The sequence below is a fragment of the Camelus ferus genome, chromosome 7 (genome assembly GCF_009834535.1).
Source record: "Camelus ferus isolate YT-003-E chromosome 7, BCGSAC_Cfer_1.0, whole genome shotgun sequence".
Taxonomy (NCBI): Eukaryota; Metazoa; Chordata; class Mammalia; order Artiodactyla; family Camelidae; genus Camelus; species Camelus ferus.
Window position 1 is genome coordinate 81,922,938 of NC_045702.1, and position 18,361 is coordinate 81,941,298.

At 45.0% G+C, this 18,361-nt stretch overlaps 1 protein-coding gene across 1 annotated transcript in view; it reads right to left on the reverse strand.

Annotated features, from left to right (window-relative positions):
• Positions 1 to 18,361, reverse strand: part of GLI3 (GLI family zinc finger 3) — a 265,844-nt gene that overhangs the window by 173,330 nt on the left and 74,153 nt on the right. Inside the window, 1 exon segment of the mRNA XM_032484273.1 lies at positions 3,229 to 3,471. Coding sequence (XP_032340164.1) covers positions 3,229 to 3,471 — 243 coding nt within the window.

Genomic DNA, 18,361 nt, shown 5'->3' on the forward strand with positions numbered 1-18,361 from the left:
AAAAAATGCTTGGCAGATGTGTCGTGTCAGCTTCACACTGGTCATTTACCTGGATAATTCAATCCAAATTAGGTAGCTAGATATTATTACAAAGTACCTAAAACAAACAAACAAAAAAACTCATTACATGAGTAGAAGATGAAATAATCCAACAGGGTTCTTGAAAAAGTAAAGTCATACTCTACTGACTTCTTGAGGCTTAATTTAGGACATATTTAAATTATTTAATCTAAGTACATAATACCATACCTTTTATTTTTCCACATGTACTAAGTTTTCATTTGTTACATAAAACCCTTTCTGTGAGGGATCTAAAACGTTAAAACTTCTCAAATGCATGTAAAAGCTTTAACATCTCTTTGCTCCCCAAACAGAAAAAAATTACAGCCAGTCCGCTAAGGTTCAGCGAGAGAGGACTGTGTTCAGAAGACCACAGTAACTGGTTCTAATCGCGTACCCTTTTCCTAAGGTTCACAGTCCGCTCCATCTGTAAGCTGTGTTTATTTATATAAGATACTGACCTCGGGGAGGCAGGAGAGCAGGTCTGGCAGTGAAAAGCCGGTCTACACTGAACCAAAAGCAACTGCAACAGTAATGAAAAGACCTGGGTTTGGAGAGTGAACTCATCCCACACAGACGGTGGTGGTGAGGATGCTGGGAGGAAGAGGAGGAAGGAGGAACAGGAGAAGGGAGATGAGGCAGAGGAGGACAGTGCCCGTAATGACTGGGAGGCATCCACCACGAGCCAGAGATGGTACTGAAACTTCACTGGCCTCAGCTCCCTGAACTGTCACAAGGATGCCACAGGGTAGCGAGTCCTACATCACCCCCATTCAACAGTTAGGAAGCGATTCGTACAGGGATCTTAGAGCACAAGCCCACTTGGTGTCGGTCACACAGCCACAAAGTGGCAAGGCTGGCCCCTGAGCGCCCTGATTGCTAAGCCAATCTGTGTAACCCCTAGGACCCCCTGTCGCTATGATGTATGTCATGGCAACACCTATTCACGACCAACTGAGGCAGGGCGCTGGGATGGTTGGGTCAAAACAGCATTTGCCATCTGGTTAGAGACAACTTACCTAGCTTGTAAGTTATCGAGGGATTTTATACTGATTCAAACAACACGATGGGAAAAGCTAAGGATAACCAACCTATGGGTGCAACATCCTCTAAACAGAGTGACAAGGAAAGGTTCCAAGCGCCACCAAGAGCTCTCCAGTGCCCTGAACTAGTTCACCCTCCACTGGAGGCCCCGGGGGTGGGGATGGGGGATCACACACAAGGACCACCAAGAGGGGATGAGGGCCCCAGGTATGCAGAGAACCCAGCCCCCCAAAGGGCAGGGAGAGGATTCAACGGGCAAACCGTTGGAACAAACGGACCAAGAGCAAGCTACAACGGCTCAGAGAGAAAGTTAACGGTCATCTGTCTACTTCCGTCGGCCAGAACAGAAGTCCTCCTCAGCTGCCCTGACCAATTAAATACTTCACTAATTAGTGGGCATCTGGAATACAAAACAAAACATACCTATAGATGGGGAAAGTTCGCGCTCACAAATAAAGGCCAAAACTAGGCAGGGAACGTGTGGCTAATAATCTAGACTTTATCCTTTTGCAGAAGTAAGCGTATCTCAGGGAATATTAATATAGGTAGAGAGGATGTGGATTTCCTCCTATTTTCTGCATGGATAACATCGAATCGACACCCAGAAACAAAAACACAATGTAGGAAACTCAGGAATGTGCCCTACAACACAATTTGAAACTTTCATTCTTAAAATAAAGGAAAAAGAAAATAAAACGAAATGAACTTCTAATGAGGGAAGGAAAGGAACACACACCCCTCCTCCTAACTGCTGGATCTAGAAAAAATAATCAGTGTAGCAATAGGGCTGAGAAGCACTTTTTAAGCGGAGAACCTGTAGGCTTTAAAAAAAAAAAAAAAAAACTAACAAGAATTCATAAAACCTTTGCCTTCATGCTTCTGACCGCTTTTTAAAAATTCTCCCTCCACTTAAAAAAAATATCTTCCACCTTTACCAACAATATAATCTGGTTGGGGTGGATGGTGGAGGGGGGAAGGTTGCTGAGACTTAAGGTTGTGCGAGGCTCTTTGATCTGCACCCTGATGAGGGGACATTCCCCTCTGCTTCCAGCCAACTAATGAAGGGCTGAAATTAGCTTTTATCCTGGGCACTTTCTTGAGCAAAAAAAAAAGAAAAAAAAAACCATGCACTAATCAGCTGTCCTCACTAATCAGTCATCTGGCTAATGACCTTTCGCCTTAAAACACTAAAAATTTCTGAAGGCTGTGGAAAAAGGGGAAACAAAAACCAGTCCCCGTCTCTGGAGCTCAATGGATCATCTGGAATTGGAGCCGGGAAGGTTAAATGGAAGGTCTGTATCCTGGCAAGGTGATAAATCTGCAATCAAGAGCTGTATGCTTTGGCACCTCAATATGAACTTCATTACTCCACAACCAAATTATATTTTATTTTAACTCGAAACAGGCCAGAAAATCAACTCAACCCTTATATGTATATTTTTTTCTTTCCATCCCGCCTTTGGAGAAAACCACTGTCTATGTGTGTTGGGAGTCCTAGTTAATTTCTTAGACTTTATGAATGCTGGAAAAGCTTCCGGTATGCTGATTAGAGCAGAAAGCAGAACACGTAGAAAAACCTTCCCCATTGAGGAACTGAGCCCCGGTTTGTTCAAAGAGGTTTGTTCCTCGCCAACCATTAAGCAAAAAAATTTTTTAATCATTAAAAATAGGGCCACTGAATTATGCTGTACACCAGAAATGGACACATTGTAACTGACTAGACTTCAATTTAAAAAAAAAAAAAAAGACTGGCTGCCTGCTTGTGCAGCTCACTTTAGTAACTCCCCCTATCCACGAGTCTTCCTCCAGCAGCGTTTACCTGGGTGGAGCAAATCTGGTTCTACTTTCTAGGAAAGGCCCATGTGGATTCGCCACAGATGGACACCTTCCGGCGGGCCGCCCCACTGAGACCAGAATTGCTTAGGGATGGAAGGAGATGTCTGTCCCGACAAAGAAGAATGGACGGGACATGGGAGAAATAGAAAAGTGGACAGTAAATTGCATTTTGCATAAATTTATAACAAGTCAAATCACTCATAAAGCACGCGTGTGCGCACACACACGCACACACACGCAGCCTGCCGTGGCCCCTGGACCAAGCGTCTAGGGGCAGGGACCACTTACGGTAGTGAGGCTCCATGTAGCCGTTCCTGGGGTCCATGGCGAACACGGCCCCGCGGTAGGGGACGGAGGGCTCGGCCAGGTGTGGCAGGGACCCATGGGTCTCCTTCTTGATCAGAGAGGCCCTCTCATCACTGGAGGTGGAAGGCTCCTCGCTGATCTTGCCGAGTCCCTGGACACTCTGTGGCTGCATAGTGACTGCGTTTCTTCTCTCTCTGTGATAGGTCTGTCCAGGACTTTCATCCTCTGAAGAAAGAAGGGAGATGGAAACTCTGAGAACACTTTCAGGAGCAATTCAAACAAGAGGGTCATGTTAGGGCTCCCTCTCCATCCCTCCCCACCACCCCAAAAAGAAGCGGATTTCTCATTCTTGGCAACTTTGAAAGCTACATCTTGCCCAAACTGCTTATGAATGAGGGTTCAAAATACAAATCGAAGGAAGAAGTGGGAGAGCGGCAAATGAGCCTATGAAATTGAGATGCAGGGGTCAGCAAATTCTCATCACCAGCTCCCAGCTGAATTTGCCAGTGCAGCTCTCCATCAGGGATTTGCCAGTATCCCCGCGGGTCCCACATGGAGCTGGAAGTTTGGCCAGCCTAAGGCTGCAGGAGTCCAGCGTGCCCTGGTCTGGGGAAGCCAGGCCTCCGGGTGGTCCAGGAGGCGAGGGGCCTCTGTCCTCCGAGGAGGGCCTGCTGGAAAGTGATCCCAAAGGTTTTGTGGTTTTGTTTCCTTGAAAGTCAGATTTGTAACCCACTGAGAGATTTAACAAAGCCAGAGACGGGACAGAAAACCCATTGGTTACAAGGGATAAAGGTGCCAATCATGGAAACCCACAGCGCCCCTTGAAGGTCATTTCCTGCTTCAGCCCACAGCACAGAGCTGAGAGCTAAGAGGAAAACGGGGTGAGAGTCGGGCTGAGGACAGTGTCAGTACAGCTGATCGATGTACATGCTCTGGTGGGCTCCAGACATCACTTCAGACGTGTAAGAAATGGCTTGATGAAATTCCACATGTATTTGACATCCCAGCTCCCTAATACTTTTGTTCCCTTTCATCAGTAAAAACTTTCCATCCATCCACTAGGGTTCTCGGCAAACGTGACCGGATGACCTTTCTAGAACTGCAGATCAAAGAACCGATGCATAAAATCAAACCAAACTGGTGATCCGAACCCACAACAAGTGGACCAATTCGTCTGCTGGAATCATGCGCACACTCTCTAAGTGGTGCCCACACCAGCTCTGTGTTTCATCCACAGACTGTGCCCTGGCAGTTAAGTTCTGATGGAAACAGAGCTTTGGGGACCCTGCTTAGACATCTAATTTGAAAGCTGTTTCTCGTTCCTGATCCTAAAAGCAAACAAACAAAAAACCCACTATATTTGGATATAAATAACAATATTCTTGTACTATTTAGATGAACAGATTTTGAACTCAACTCATCCCAAAATACAAACTTAGCTTCAGAGTATCCCCAAAAGCAGGTATGTCTGGCTGAGAGTCCCCCCAGAAAACAGAAAAGGGATGCTTTTTAGCAGTTTCATAAGTCTTTATTACCAAGTCAGAAGCAAGGACAGCTATAAACACAGACGAGTGGGAAAACACAAACTAAAGTAACAACTACTGTTTTGTGATGACGAACAAACTGAATCACCTAAAGCCAGCAGCAACTCTCGTCTTTCTGCCTATGTCTGAGACTTGAAGAAATAAGCCATGTATTTTTTCTTAGCCCAGCAAATGACTTCCAAAACGGAGCAGACAATGAGGTATGTTCTGGTCTTAGCAGTGATTTTGCTGACTACTGCTGGGTAACTGTGAAATACTATGTGAAATATTATTTTAGTGTTGTTTTGTGCAGATCCTCACCCCTAAACCTTGTAACGATGGGGTATATAATGAGTTTAATCTATCAAGTAACTACTGAAAAACGGAAAGGGTGTAATCCCACATTTTCAGACATTGGTCTTTGCAAGAGCAATTCATATCATGCTTTGGCTAATTTAAAAACAAACAAACAAAAATGTCTACATTTTAATTTTCCCTTCTGACTAATACTTTTAGGTACCATACTCATATTTCACGAGCAGTAAGTGGCAGGCTATGGTAAAAGGGTTTGCAGTTAGGTAAAAGCAGAAGGGTGTCAAAAACACTAAAACTCTTAGTTGGTTTTATGAAAATTCCTATAACGTGCAAATGGCCAAAGTCATATTTTCCACTAATTTGCGCCTCCATAAAACCTTTATTTCCAGTTGCAACCTCAAGTCAACTTGCAGCACTGAGGTGCAAATTCTGTAGAATGGACCCTCACGTGGAAAGCCAGAAAGCCCCTACCTACCAAATGGGGCTCGGATACGTAATTAGCATTCTCTGTGAAAGATGAATAACCAAGCTCAACTAATCTGTTCCAGGTTTCAAACAGGATTCCCTTGACTTAATCTTCCTAGAAGAAATTAGCTTTTCTTCTCTTAAAAAACTGCATCCCATAATAGAGCGAGTTTCTTAGAAACTATGCCTTTACGAGGAGCATTTGAATCCAACTTCACGAATAATTGAATAATTGGCATGGTCTGTCTAGAGTCCCCCCTACTTCCCCCACCCCAATCTCCTGGGAGAAGGAAGTTGTGGGCGGGGGAGAGGAAGGGATGAGTGGAAACCGGGGTGTCTTTTTAGCTAAAAATCACTTTCTTCCTGAGAGGTGATGCAACGTGTGCGCAGATTAAGGTCATAATAAGAAATGAGCGGAGTTCAAATATTTAATACCAAAAAAAATTAACTCATTCCCTTAGTAAAGTCAAATGCAGGCCAGATTTTTTTTTTTAATGTGGAAACTTTCATCAGACTCATTTTTCACAAGAGTCGATGCTCCCATATTTTCACCTACCCACCCCTCTCCAGAAAATCAAAGTGGATCATTGTTTCATAAAGTTTACCTCGTGTACCGATTTGCTTCTGAGGGGCATTCAGAGGAAAACTTGACAGTCCCCACGCTCCAGGATACAAACAGCTCTGAGGCTTGAAAGCCAGCTCTCCACAGTGAAAGGGAAACTTTCCAAGCAATATTCCTGCCTGCTCTTATAAATTTAGCAAGCACTTCAGCAAAGCCAAAAGGCGAGAGCTGTCTAATCTTGTTCAGTTGAGCCGAGCTGTTCAATAAAGTTTGAGAGTCAGTGCAGACAGGCTACGCCAGGCCAAATTATTGACAGAAACATACTGTCCACCATGGCAACAGGCAGAAGTCGGCTGCAGAAATGTAAGCAAACAGCCCAGTCCTCCAGAAGCATCTGCCAATGGACTTGAACAGCCAGACGGACACAAGGGGACTGTTCATGCCTCTCTCCATCAAATAGCCAAGCTCGGGGGCGGGGGGTGGGGGTAGGGGGTGTCACACCCAAACGTGCAATTCACTAAACAGCTTCAGGAGAAAATTATTTTAAACACCGTCATCCAGAACCCACTCGGTACCCCCTTCCTTCTGTGTATCTGTGCTCCGGTGGAAGTTAAGGAATTCCTGCCCACCAGCATCCAGCTTTAGAAACTGCCGCAGATTTTCCAAACTCATCCAGAGGCAACCCACGTCACCTCGGATACTCTTAGTGCCACAAACTCTGAAAACTCTCAAGTGGCTTCCTCACCAACACAGCTCAGACCGTTGACAGGGCAAGTTTAAAGGAAGTTAACTGTGTTGCGTGCAGCGGGACTTGAACACACACTCCTGTGCGTTGACTTGCTCACAAACCGCGACACGGTCTCTCCGCGCAGCCCAGGAAACAAGCGCTCTTCCACCTCGGACTGGAGATCAAAGCTTCAGGCGATTCTTCCAGGCAGAGAAGTAAAACCCTGCACCCATCACTCGCTGGGAGCACCTCCTGTCACGCTGAGCGGGCGAGGAGCCCACTGCACACGTGCTCCCCTTTTGGAAATGAACGTGGATTTTTAAGCTGGTCCCTGAAATCCCGATTTAACACCATCACTCCTGCCTTCCCCCAGGACGCAGAGGACACGGAGCGCGTTAAGAGAACAGACGATACTTACAACTCGGTCCCAGGCTCTGGCTAGCTACTTCCTGCAAACTTCTCCTGGTGGGCTTTCTCTGGCAGTGCAGACCCTCTCGGAACATTCTCCGTGTCTCCCTGCCTCCCTGCACCCTCGCCCTCTCCCTCTCCCAGGCAGGGCTGCTCCCATTAGAGGAATTAAAAGTGGTTGGAGCCATGCTAAATTTAACAAGCTCATTAGTATTCTCTCTGAGTGCTTCCCAGTGAACTCTCTCTATTCAAGCCGCTCTCTCCAGCAGAAGGGTCAGGCAGCTAATCATTAAATCAAACTAATGTCACCCTATCACAATCAGCCCGAGAGAAGGAGGGTTTATTATTTCAGTTTATGCTAAATAAACGGTTTTACAAATGGTCCCCAAGCAAGGTCAACAGCAGCTTCAATTACAAGACAAACTTAACAAGAGTTGCAATAAACCAAGTGCCCGGTATTGACTTAAGAACAGGCTGGACGCCACATCTTGCCACTAGCGGGGTTGTACAGGAATGCATATTGTAAAATAAAGGAAGGGGGGGAGAAGCTTCTTTCTTTGCCAGAATTTGCGACTGCACAGCGACTACTCATTCACCTCTCTCCAACCAGCTAGCTGCTCAGCTCAATTCACCCCACACAAAGGCTGGAGCCCAGACCTCAATGGACCGAGTGAAACATGTTCAGAACTAGGCTCTCTATTGTGACTGAATTTCTTAACATCTTTTCAAAAAGCGGAGAATGCCTTGAGGCTAAAGGAAGAAACAGGCTAATGGTGAATTGGGAATTCTGAGCAAATTTCAGAGCCCTTTCCTCCTAGCTTTTGAGGTTGAAAGCAAGCTCTTTCCTTTCAAGTTTCAAAGTCCTTTTTCCTCCCGCAGTGTCACAGAAGGATTTGAAAAGAAGGTAATTGTGCTCGCAGTCTCCCTGATCAGAGCTTACGTCCTATTTCTGGTATTTCGGAATACTTCTTGCAATAATAGTGCATATAGCTCAATCCCTTAACCGGCCTGCACTCTGCAATTGCTCATTAAATGAACAATTGCGGGTATAAAATGCCTTTTATGTTCAAGGTCTGGATATAAGATAAGCATTTTAGGACTCTGAATTTGGTTTACTAAGGAAACTCTCCATCATTAAATTACAAAACTGAAGTCAGAATATCAGGCTTTCCCAGAAAAGTGGCACTCAGGTTTCGGCGAGCCCCAAGGAGGGGCAGATGGAGGGGGAGGCCACAAAATGTGGCAGGGGGTTGGTGGGGGGAAGGACGGGGTACTCAGATTTCGAGCCAAACGGGATTCAAACCAGAAAATAATATTTCCGTGTTTCCTAAGGTCTGAGTTTGCAAAACCTCATCACTTCCATCCTGAAGAGTGTAATAAAGTTGTCCTCGAATGGATTAAAACACAGGTCTTAGGTTCAGTCAACAAGCAAAGGGGCTCTTCCTGACCCCTCGCCAGCAAACATCGCCCCCTTCCTGAAGAAAAGAAATAATCCCTTTCTGCCATAGTCCGTTTTAGCATTTCTCTCGTCTCCCTTGATCCTCACCAGAGCCCAAAGCTGCCGCCAGCCAAGGTGTTAGGTCCAGTTTCCTGATCAAGAAACAGGCAGCCACGTCCCTGGCTGGCGAGTAAGAGATGTAAGGGGAAATCCAGTCACGCCTTAACTGAAGCCACATGGTCCTGTGAACAGGACTAGGAGTCTGGCCCTGGGCAGGTTTGAGGAATGATACTGGAGCTTGAATGTACTCCCAGCCTCCATCCCCGCTACCATCAACAAAACGGAAACAAAAAAGTAATTGCATTCTTGTGCTCAGACACTTTCAAATCCCTGACACTCTCCCATTAAGTTTTTGTCAGCGGAAATCCACGTGTGGTATACACCCAGAGGGCCCCGATGACAAATCCAGGGTGAGACATCGAACCTCAGGGTCTCCGTACCGTGGAGCATCCTAACCCCACAGGCTGCGCGCGCACGCGCACACACGCTCGCTGAGGCTCAGCCAATGGCTTCTGCATGTTACTGCAGTCTTGAGTGTGCTTCCACGAGCCTGGGCCCTACCTTCCTGCTCTGAGCAAGAAACAGCATCGTTTTCTTCATTCCCCCACCCCAGTCCCCGGAAATTGCCTGGCTGTGTTTGGAAAGAGCATTATTTCCATTTTTTTTTCCTCTATTATGCACTGGTTACATCTTGTCCGCTTTTTATTCCTGTGGCTATTTACATTCTGATGTTCTTCGAATAAAAACCAATGGAACCCAAGTCCTCGCCTCCCTGTTTCAGAATTCTGCCTAAGACTTTGACCAAAGAGAGCTCACAGACGAAAAGAGAAGAGGCTGAAGTTTATTCATAAGCCTTGTAGGATTATGCCGGGGCGGGGGGAGGGGGGCGGATAAACTTCCTGTAGTTTTTAGAAGCAGAATCTTGCCTCTCTCCAACCTAAGGGCAGTTACATCTAAGCCAGAGGCTACTCCCTAGAGCCTGGCTTCCAGAGGGAGGCGCAAACAATGCCTCCTCGAAGAGCATTTCCAATGCCCTTGGGGTCATACATCGCCCTGGAGCGGCTACACATGCATCTCCCATTGACAATGACTGATGACAGAAGGAGTGGCCCAGATGGATCCCGGGAGCACTCTCCGCTTCGTCTGCGACCTTCAAACCCGCACTGAGGGGCTGGCCACACGAGAGGGCTGGGTCGGGTCATGGGGAGGGGGATGTGAAGCTTTGGAGAAATTCAAGTGGCGACCCTCCCTCCTGAGATCACGGGCTCAAGGATGAACAGGCAGCTCTCTCTTCCTACCTTCATCCATCCAGGAGAGCCCACGGGGCAAGGAGAGAAAGTAGAAAATGTCTCCCATCAGGGGCGTACCAGTGCCATGACTGCGTTAACATTTCTAGAGTTCTCTCTGCCAAAGAACAAAATGCAGTCCAGACTGATCAACATTCCACTAGCCCTTCAGCAGAAACTGTTTGCTGTAAAGAGTAGGTTGAGTCCCTAACCTGAGGCAATTTTCTGGCCTCACTCCCTAGGACTCAGCTCACAGAGCTCCACCCAACTTTAAAAGGGGCTCGTGGGATAGAAAGAGAGAGCTAGATGAGAAGTGAGGTAAACTGAAGGGCAAGCCTGACCTGGCTGTGAGACTCCCCGCAGCCTGGAGCTCCCAGGCACACGGAACAAGCAGCCTCCTGCCTTTCTGAAAATATAGTACAATGGGGGCTCCTTGCCATCTGGAAAATCGGGAGCCAATCGCACCATCAGCTTCTTCGAGGCCTCACCAGGCAGGCCCTGTGGCCTAAAGGGTTTCCATTCTCTTTCCTTGTGCCACTCTCTGAACACTTCCCAGTGAAGAGGTCCACACCCCTGCCCTGCCCGCCCCTGGGAGGTTGCCGAGCTGGACAGCTAAGAGTCGCTGTGACTTGGTCCAGCACCGATCCAACCTTACTGACCAGCTTTCAAAGTTCCAGACAGAAGGCACTAGGCAAGCCCCGCCTGTACCTGGGAAGAGAAAAACAAAAAACAAAAGCAAAACAACAACAAAACACCAAGCAGGACCCTGAGTGCCCCTGTAGGCACTCCTGTAAGGCCCAGATCTTCCTGATTTTCCATGAGCTGGCGAAGACCCTTCCTGGAATTAAGAATTCTAAACTGTCATGAAGCTTCTTCTATTAGCCTGCTATTAGTTGCCAGTCGCTGCTTACACAGAGTGAGTTAATTAGTGACATCAAAGGCAGTACAATAAATTCTCAGGAGGGCCCCAATTTTTTCCCTTCTGCTTAATAGCGCATTTATGCCTATCTGTGAGTAACAGTCTCGGGGACATTTAGGTATTAGAGATCTCTTTGAGAACTCGGTTTGAGCCTTTTATAAGCAAAGAATGAAGAGCCTCTCTTCCTGGCTCTACACAAGACAGACCGGAGCAGTTAACATTCCTTAATGAAATCCACGACCAACGGTCTTAACAGAAACCGTGAAACGCCTGTTCACAAGGCCAGTGTCCAGGGCGCTGCTGCTGGCTGCATCCTTCCTTGGGACCAGCCCCATCACCCTGGAGACCGACCCCAGCCCCTGTCCAGCAAGAGGACACAGAGCCTGCTCTTCCTTTAAAGACACGCAAGGAAAAAAAAAAATCTCTGCTTCTGGGAGTACTTCCAAACTGCAGTTCCCAGGTTCGCGCCCACCCCCACCCCCCTCAACATCAAAGTCTCATTTCTTAACCTTCCCATCATTTTTTCAAATTGCAGGAGTGAACACAAATTTAACTGGCTTCATCTGGTGTGTTTATGTTGCATGGTTTTTGTTGTTAGAAGACGGAGTTAATAAGTAAGGCTGAGCACATGGCGGTATTATATTTTTAATAAAATTTTAAAGACCATGCTTATACTCCACTGCAGAAATCAGACCCTCCTGGAGAGTACATTTAAATATCAAGAGACTCTCAGGATTGTCCTGAAAGGCGCTGGAGGATCCGCCCCTAAGGGGGCAAGATCGGGATGGTGACCTGGGCTCACCTCTGCTGACTCGGCCTCTGAGCCAGGCCAGGTGGAAGCCTGGGTCAGGTTTCCACAGCAGAAGCTCCCTCCAGCCGCTGTCCACTTTGACCTCAGCTATGAAATGTGCATTTTATTTGTTTCTGTAATTGAAGTATAGCCAATTTACCATGTTCTGCCAATTTCCGGTGTACAGCATAATGTTTCAGTCATACATACACATACATATATTCCTTTTCATATTCTTTTTCACCCTAAGTTACTACAAGATACTGAATACGGTTCCCTGTGCTCTACAGTCGAAACTTGGTTTATCTGTTTTATATGTATTAGTATCTGTAAATCTCGAACCACCAATTTATCCCTTCCTACCCCCTTTACCTCCTGGGAACCATAAGTTTATTTCTGTATCTGTGAGTCTGTGAAATATGCATTTTAGAAACCCAAGGGAAAATACCACATTTTGATAGGTAACTCTGTTTCCACTTGCTCAGCCACAAAAGTCCACCCCTTTGGGAAACACCTTCCAGGAACGGCTCAGATACTGTCTATGAGTGAAGCAGGAAGGGTCACAAAATCTAAAAATCTAATTTCCCCCAAAGCCCATGTTTCACAGTCACGGCCAAGACAGGATGCTTTGGTGCCCCACTGCCTCTCCTCTCGTCCGACCAACTGGGCGGGGCAGACACCAACCATCCATCCTACCCTGCACGAGGCTAGAACCAGGACCCGGCCAGACCTTCCTTCTGGCCTTTTTCCAGCTTTTCCGGCACATTCGGGAGAACTTACTTTCCCAATGCTAAGGGAATGTGTTTTTATTTTCAAGAAGCCCCAGTAAAAGCGATTAAGGAAACAAGCAAAAGACCACCTTGATGTACCTTTCTCAAATACAAGTAATTTCAGTCTCGCTCATTCTTCCGACCAATCTCTTTTTTCAAAAGCCTGACAACTGAAATCTATTAACCATGTACCGGGGAGTGACAGCGAACATTTACTTCCATTCACCTATCTTGCTTACTCTTCACTGTAACTTGAGCAGAAAGACACTGTCCTTTGGCTCTTTTGCCAGATGAGAAAAACTACAGCCAGGGCAGCTGGCTCGCTCACCCAGGTCACACAGTGGGTTTGCGGGCAGAGCCTGGAGCCCAGGCAGTCAGACTCCAAAGCTCCCACTTTAAATATTTGGCTACCTGGACCTCTGTGTACTTAGTGACAAGAAAATAAAATAAATCTGAACTTGAATTTTGGGCCAGGCCCTAAAGCACAGGCCTGCAAACTTCACAACCACCCAACTCTGCCACCAGACAAGACATAAACCAATGACCATGGCTGTGTCTTCATACTCCATTTATGGACACTGAAAGGTGAATTTCACATAATTTTCACATGTGATATTTAAACATGTAAAGAGCCATGTTTTGCTCATGGGCTGTCCAAAAACAGGTAGCAGACTGGATGTGGCCTCACTGGAAGCTAACCAAGTACTATCCTAAAGGAATTGACCCACCTTTACTACAAAGCTTGCACCCAAAACAATGAGGAATATTACAGAATAAAATCGTAAAAGCCGTAATACTGAGTGTTAGGGAGGATACAGAGGCATAGTCAATTTCTCACACTGTTTAAAACATTTCCACGATCGGCTGAATCAAATGATCCCACTTCCAGGATGTATCTTAAGGAACAAAAACTTAGAAAAGACAATTTATACTCAAGGGTATTTATCACTGTGTTAATTACACTAGGGAAAACTCGTTAACAAAATAAATATCCATTATCTTCTAATATGATGGAACGTTATGTCATTAAATATAATGCAATCAAGGATTTTTTTGGCATCCTTTTTTTAATGGAAGTATAGTCAGTTTACCATGTTGTGTCAATTTCTGGTGCACAGCGTGTTTCAGTCATACATGTACACACATATATTCCTTTTTATATTCTTTTTCATTATAGGTTACTACAAGATGTTGAATATGGTTCCCTGTGCTATGCAGTATGAAATTTGCTGTTTATCTATTTTATATAAGGGGATATTAATGAAGATAAGGAAGAATTTTACTGAGCGCCACGTTAGTTACTCAGCCACAAGCGTCTGCCACTTTGGGAAACACTTTCCGGGAATGACTCAGATACTGTCTATGAGCAAAGCAGGAAAGATCACAAAACCTCATTTCTCCCAAAGCCCAAGTTCTCGGTCAGCAGTAGTCCTAAGGCATTACATGCCCATCCTATGAAGTAAGAGCTGTTGTCACCCCATTATACAGACACAAAGATGGAGGCATATTTATCCAAGAAAACACAGCTAGAAAGTGGCAGAGCCGGACGTGAAATTCAGGGTCCACTCACTCACCCACTAGACTACCATGTCTCCAAATTTTTTAAGGATCCAAATTTCTGGAGAAAGGAGAGGTGGGACAAAGACAAATATATAATTATTTCTATACAAAACTTTTTTTTAAGTTTAAAAAGCACAAAAATAGCATGAAAATATTTCTATGGATTATTTTTCCTTTATGTTTCTATATTTCCCAACCATTTGAGAGTGCAGAAATAGCTGATTTATTTTACTTTTGGTTTCAATTCTGTCCTAAGTATGACCTTTACAATAATTGTCTCGAGAAGTCCAATTGAAGGACACAGAAATTGACAAATTATCCCACAAATGTATCTCCCATAGTCTTATTTTAAACCATTTATTCCATCTCTTAAAACTGTTAAGTGCCTGCTAGGCTACTTTTACACATAATAATAACACCTTCTAGTGAGACTGGGCTTTATGGAGGTGTCAATACATTTGGTTATTTTAAACTATATGAGTTTTTAATTATTTTCTATTTATATACAAGCGCTTTCCAAACAAAGACCAAAAATGCCCTGACCTCCTTCTCGCCAAACTTGGTAACTCAGTTTTCCCCAAGACACCCCAAAAACGTATAAAAGGGAAAGTGCATTAGAAGTGGTCATTACCACCACGATCGTTGCTCTGATTCATCGCACACTTAACCAAAAGTCAAGCTGTGTGCGAAGCGCAAAGGCATTCATCCTATTGACTGCTCAGAGGCTGCCAGGTAGGCGGTCTCATCACCTCGGTTATTCAGGTAAAGCTATCCTGAGGCTTAACAAGTTTAAGCCTCCTGCTTCAAGCCAGACTTCAGGTAAGCGGCCAGGTCCGCAGGACTTTCTCGTCTATTATAAATCATGAATAACCCCTGCCAAGGGTCTCCTACAAAGTCTCTGAGAGCTGAACACTGATTTGTTGGCCATTTTTTTATTTAAATCTGTGTATGTGAAGATGATCATCATCGTTAAAATTATTCTACCTCTTCCTATAAAAGTTCTCAGGAAAGGATACCTCAGACTGCAATCAAATGACCTGTTATCTTTCCATAGCGTCTCCGGGTTCCGAGTAGCTATTCTGCAAAGGAACGTTGACCGCCATCTCCCCAGGGGGATGTGTTGCGGGCTTGGATGCCAGAGGAGTCTGAGTATTTGGTTTGTGTTCAGGTTAACAACAGCTCCAACAGTTAAAGCTGTACGTAGTTTATGGAAAGAGGCGTGTGTCCAATAGTCAAAGAAGCATATGGTTTGTAGAGAGGAAGGGTGGGGGAAACTTGGGCTTGGAAGCAGCTTGGCTTGGGTTATTTGCCCACAAATGAAAGGCTCTTCATGTGGCCCCAGAGCACCAGAGCAGACTCCCCTCCCACAGGCTGGGAAGGAATGCTGCCCGACTCAATAAAATCAGGGTCACACTAAACAGAGACCTTCTCCCCAAGAAAGATGATTATCGAATTATAGCAAATTTAAGAACGTTTTCTCTTTTTTTTTAATCAAGAACCAAACCAGACTCCTTCTTAAAAATACCCTACTAGGGATTGTAACTGTTCCTAAAAGTGCCAGATAGATTTCCATCCATGCAATATTAAAACTAACAAGCGTCTTTCCAATTTCTTTTAATGATGGGGGGACGCCGTAAAAATACAGCAGTGCTTCGTTTAGCCAATGGAGCAGAAGCAAAAAGAACCGAAATAAATAAATAATCAACTGACACGGGCCACTTACCAAAAAGAAAATCACTGAATTCAACCTTTTACAGGAGGTACACACAGCATTTTGAAAGCAAAAAAAAAAAAAAAAAAAATGTCTCATACCACAAACCTCCCCTTAAAAATCACTGCCAGGGGCTGGAACCAAGGCAGGAGGTTCTTTCTCTTGCAATTTATTTTTTAATGTTTGGGTATTAATGACATCAACTGCCGTATCGTATATATAATAAGGCAGCATAGTATAATAAAAGGAGTTAGAAAACCTAAGTCCAGACTTGCCTCTAGCACTTTTTCAGTGTGTGACCCTGGGAAACTAAAAATATATCAGTTTGTCAGTTGCCTCACTTAACGGGCAGATAATAAAACTTGCCCCTCTTACTTGCCAGGGGTTTCTGAGGTTAAACGAAACGGTATATGAAAAGAATCTTTATAAACTCTCGCATTTATGAGTGCTGGGTACCACCACCATTTCCTCATTATCCGTTTGTTCGTTCATTTGTTTATTTACTCTATTTTTTAAAGGATTAACTTTGGGGATTTTTTTTTGAGGGGGGGGAGTAACTAGGTTTAATTACTTCTAATTTTTATTTATATACGTATTTATTTAATGGAGGGACTGGGGATTGAACCCAGGACCTCGCTCATGCTAAGCACACGCTCTACCGCTGAGCTCTCCCCTTCCCGCTCAATATCTGATAATAATGCAGATCAAAGCAGTTCTGGGATGTAAGTGCCCTGGGTTGGGAGGTGGGCGGCTGAGTTTCCAGGTCTGACTCTGCTGCGACACTGGTTGAAGCTCAGGCAAGCCACAGAATTTCTCGGGGCTACTGCTTCCCTTTATATAAGACATGACATCACCAATCTGCTCCACCCAACTTCTGATTTATGTCCGAAGGAAAAATGGGTAACGCGAAAAAGCTCTCGGAAACCTCTAAGAAGGGAACAAACCAGTAGACACACCTTTACCGAGAACCAGGCTCGACGTCTTGGGAGAGAATCATCCCTGATTCACAATCAGAAAGAGGATCCAAGTTCATGACCTCTAATTGTACACCTGGCCATCTCCTTCACCCACTTCTTTAAAGTATCTTGGGGTCAGGCTCATAATCAACATTTACAAAGTATGCGTGAAATTCACACTGAAAATACCAATTTCTTCTCTACTTGGTTCACTCCAATGACTTGAGATGCTTGAGTCTTCCCAAGAAATCTATTTGATGTTTCTCTGTAAACAATACTAAACAAGATCAAGCAAGTTCTCTTAGGACGATTGTTGGCCACCTACACCCACTGCCTCTTTCTGCATGGTCTGTCCGCTCAGGATGGATGGTACATTTTTAAATAGCCGGAAAAAAAAAAAATCAAAAGAAGAAGGGTATTTCATGACGCGTGAAAAGTACATGAAATCCAAATTTCAGTGTGCACAAATAAAGTTTTATTGGAACACAGCTGGGCTTACTCATTTTTGCGTTGTCTGTGGCTGCATTCGCCCTACAAGAGCAGCGCTTAGTATGACAGAGATCAAACGGCCCATGTAAATTCTGAAATACTCATTAGTTGGCCCTTTCCAGAAAAAATGTGCCATCCCTGACTTACCTATCTCAGGACACCCATCCGTGAACCTGATGACGCACACCTGGGAAACACATAGCAAAAATAAGACAGCAGTATTTTCAAAGTCCTAGTATTGAGGCTTCCAAACCTTAACTATGAGGTGGGTACTCACATCACCCTACTTTGCAGATGAAGTGGACAGGCTTAGACAAAAGAGCTTCCCCAGCGTCACAAGCCTGTAAGTTGGCACAAATCAGTTTCTTGTGATTCTGACTATTTTTTCCCCCCAATGGGGGGACTGGGGATTGAACCCAGGACCTTGTGCATGCTAAGCATGTGCTCTACCACCAAGCTATCCCCTCTCCCCAGTTCCCTATGATTCTAAACCAGACAATATCTGTAGTGGGCAAAGGAGGATTTGGGCTTTTCTCATGAACCCCAAGGTAGAAAACATTTCCAGACTGTTTCCTCTCTCAAGTGTGCTAAGCACTGGGATAAATTAAGAGTTTTAAATATAAAATCTGAGATGTGTGTGATTAAAAATCGGTCTTCTTCTTACCCAGCTGAGGGTAAGAGTTGTTTAAGTTTTGCTCTTTGAAGAATAATCACAAAACAAACAAGGACACATTGGTCAAAGGTGCCCCTCTCTCCCTTGAATTTGGAGATGACAGAGGCCATTTCCCACACATTAAGCTACTCAATGTGCCTTTTTTAAATACGAGGGAGGGTGTCCTCTGCTGGGCCAGATACAATCCCTACTGATCTGTTTTCAAGGCCAGGATGACCCAGAGTGGCATGTCCTTTCCTTAACAGGGATGGGGGAGGGACTTGCAAGCATCAGGTTTTCAGGCTTCTGTTTCCACCAAATTGGGAAAATCTCCTAACCACAGGCAAAAGCAAACGCAGTCAGGATTCCCAGAGTTTTTCTGCAATTGTGTGAAAAATTGCCTCTGGGGGCTTTAGGCTTCAGGCAACACAAACAATCCAAGCTGGTCCCGGTCAGCCGTTTGCCACACCGGGATTCCTACGGA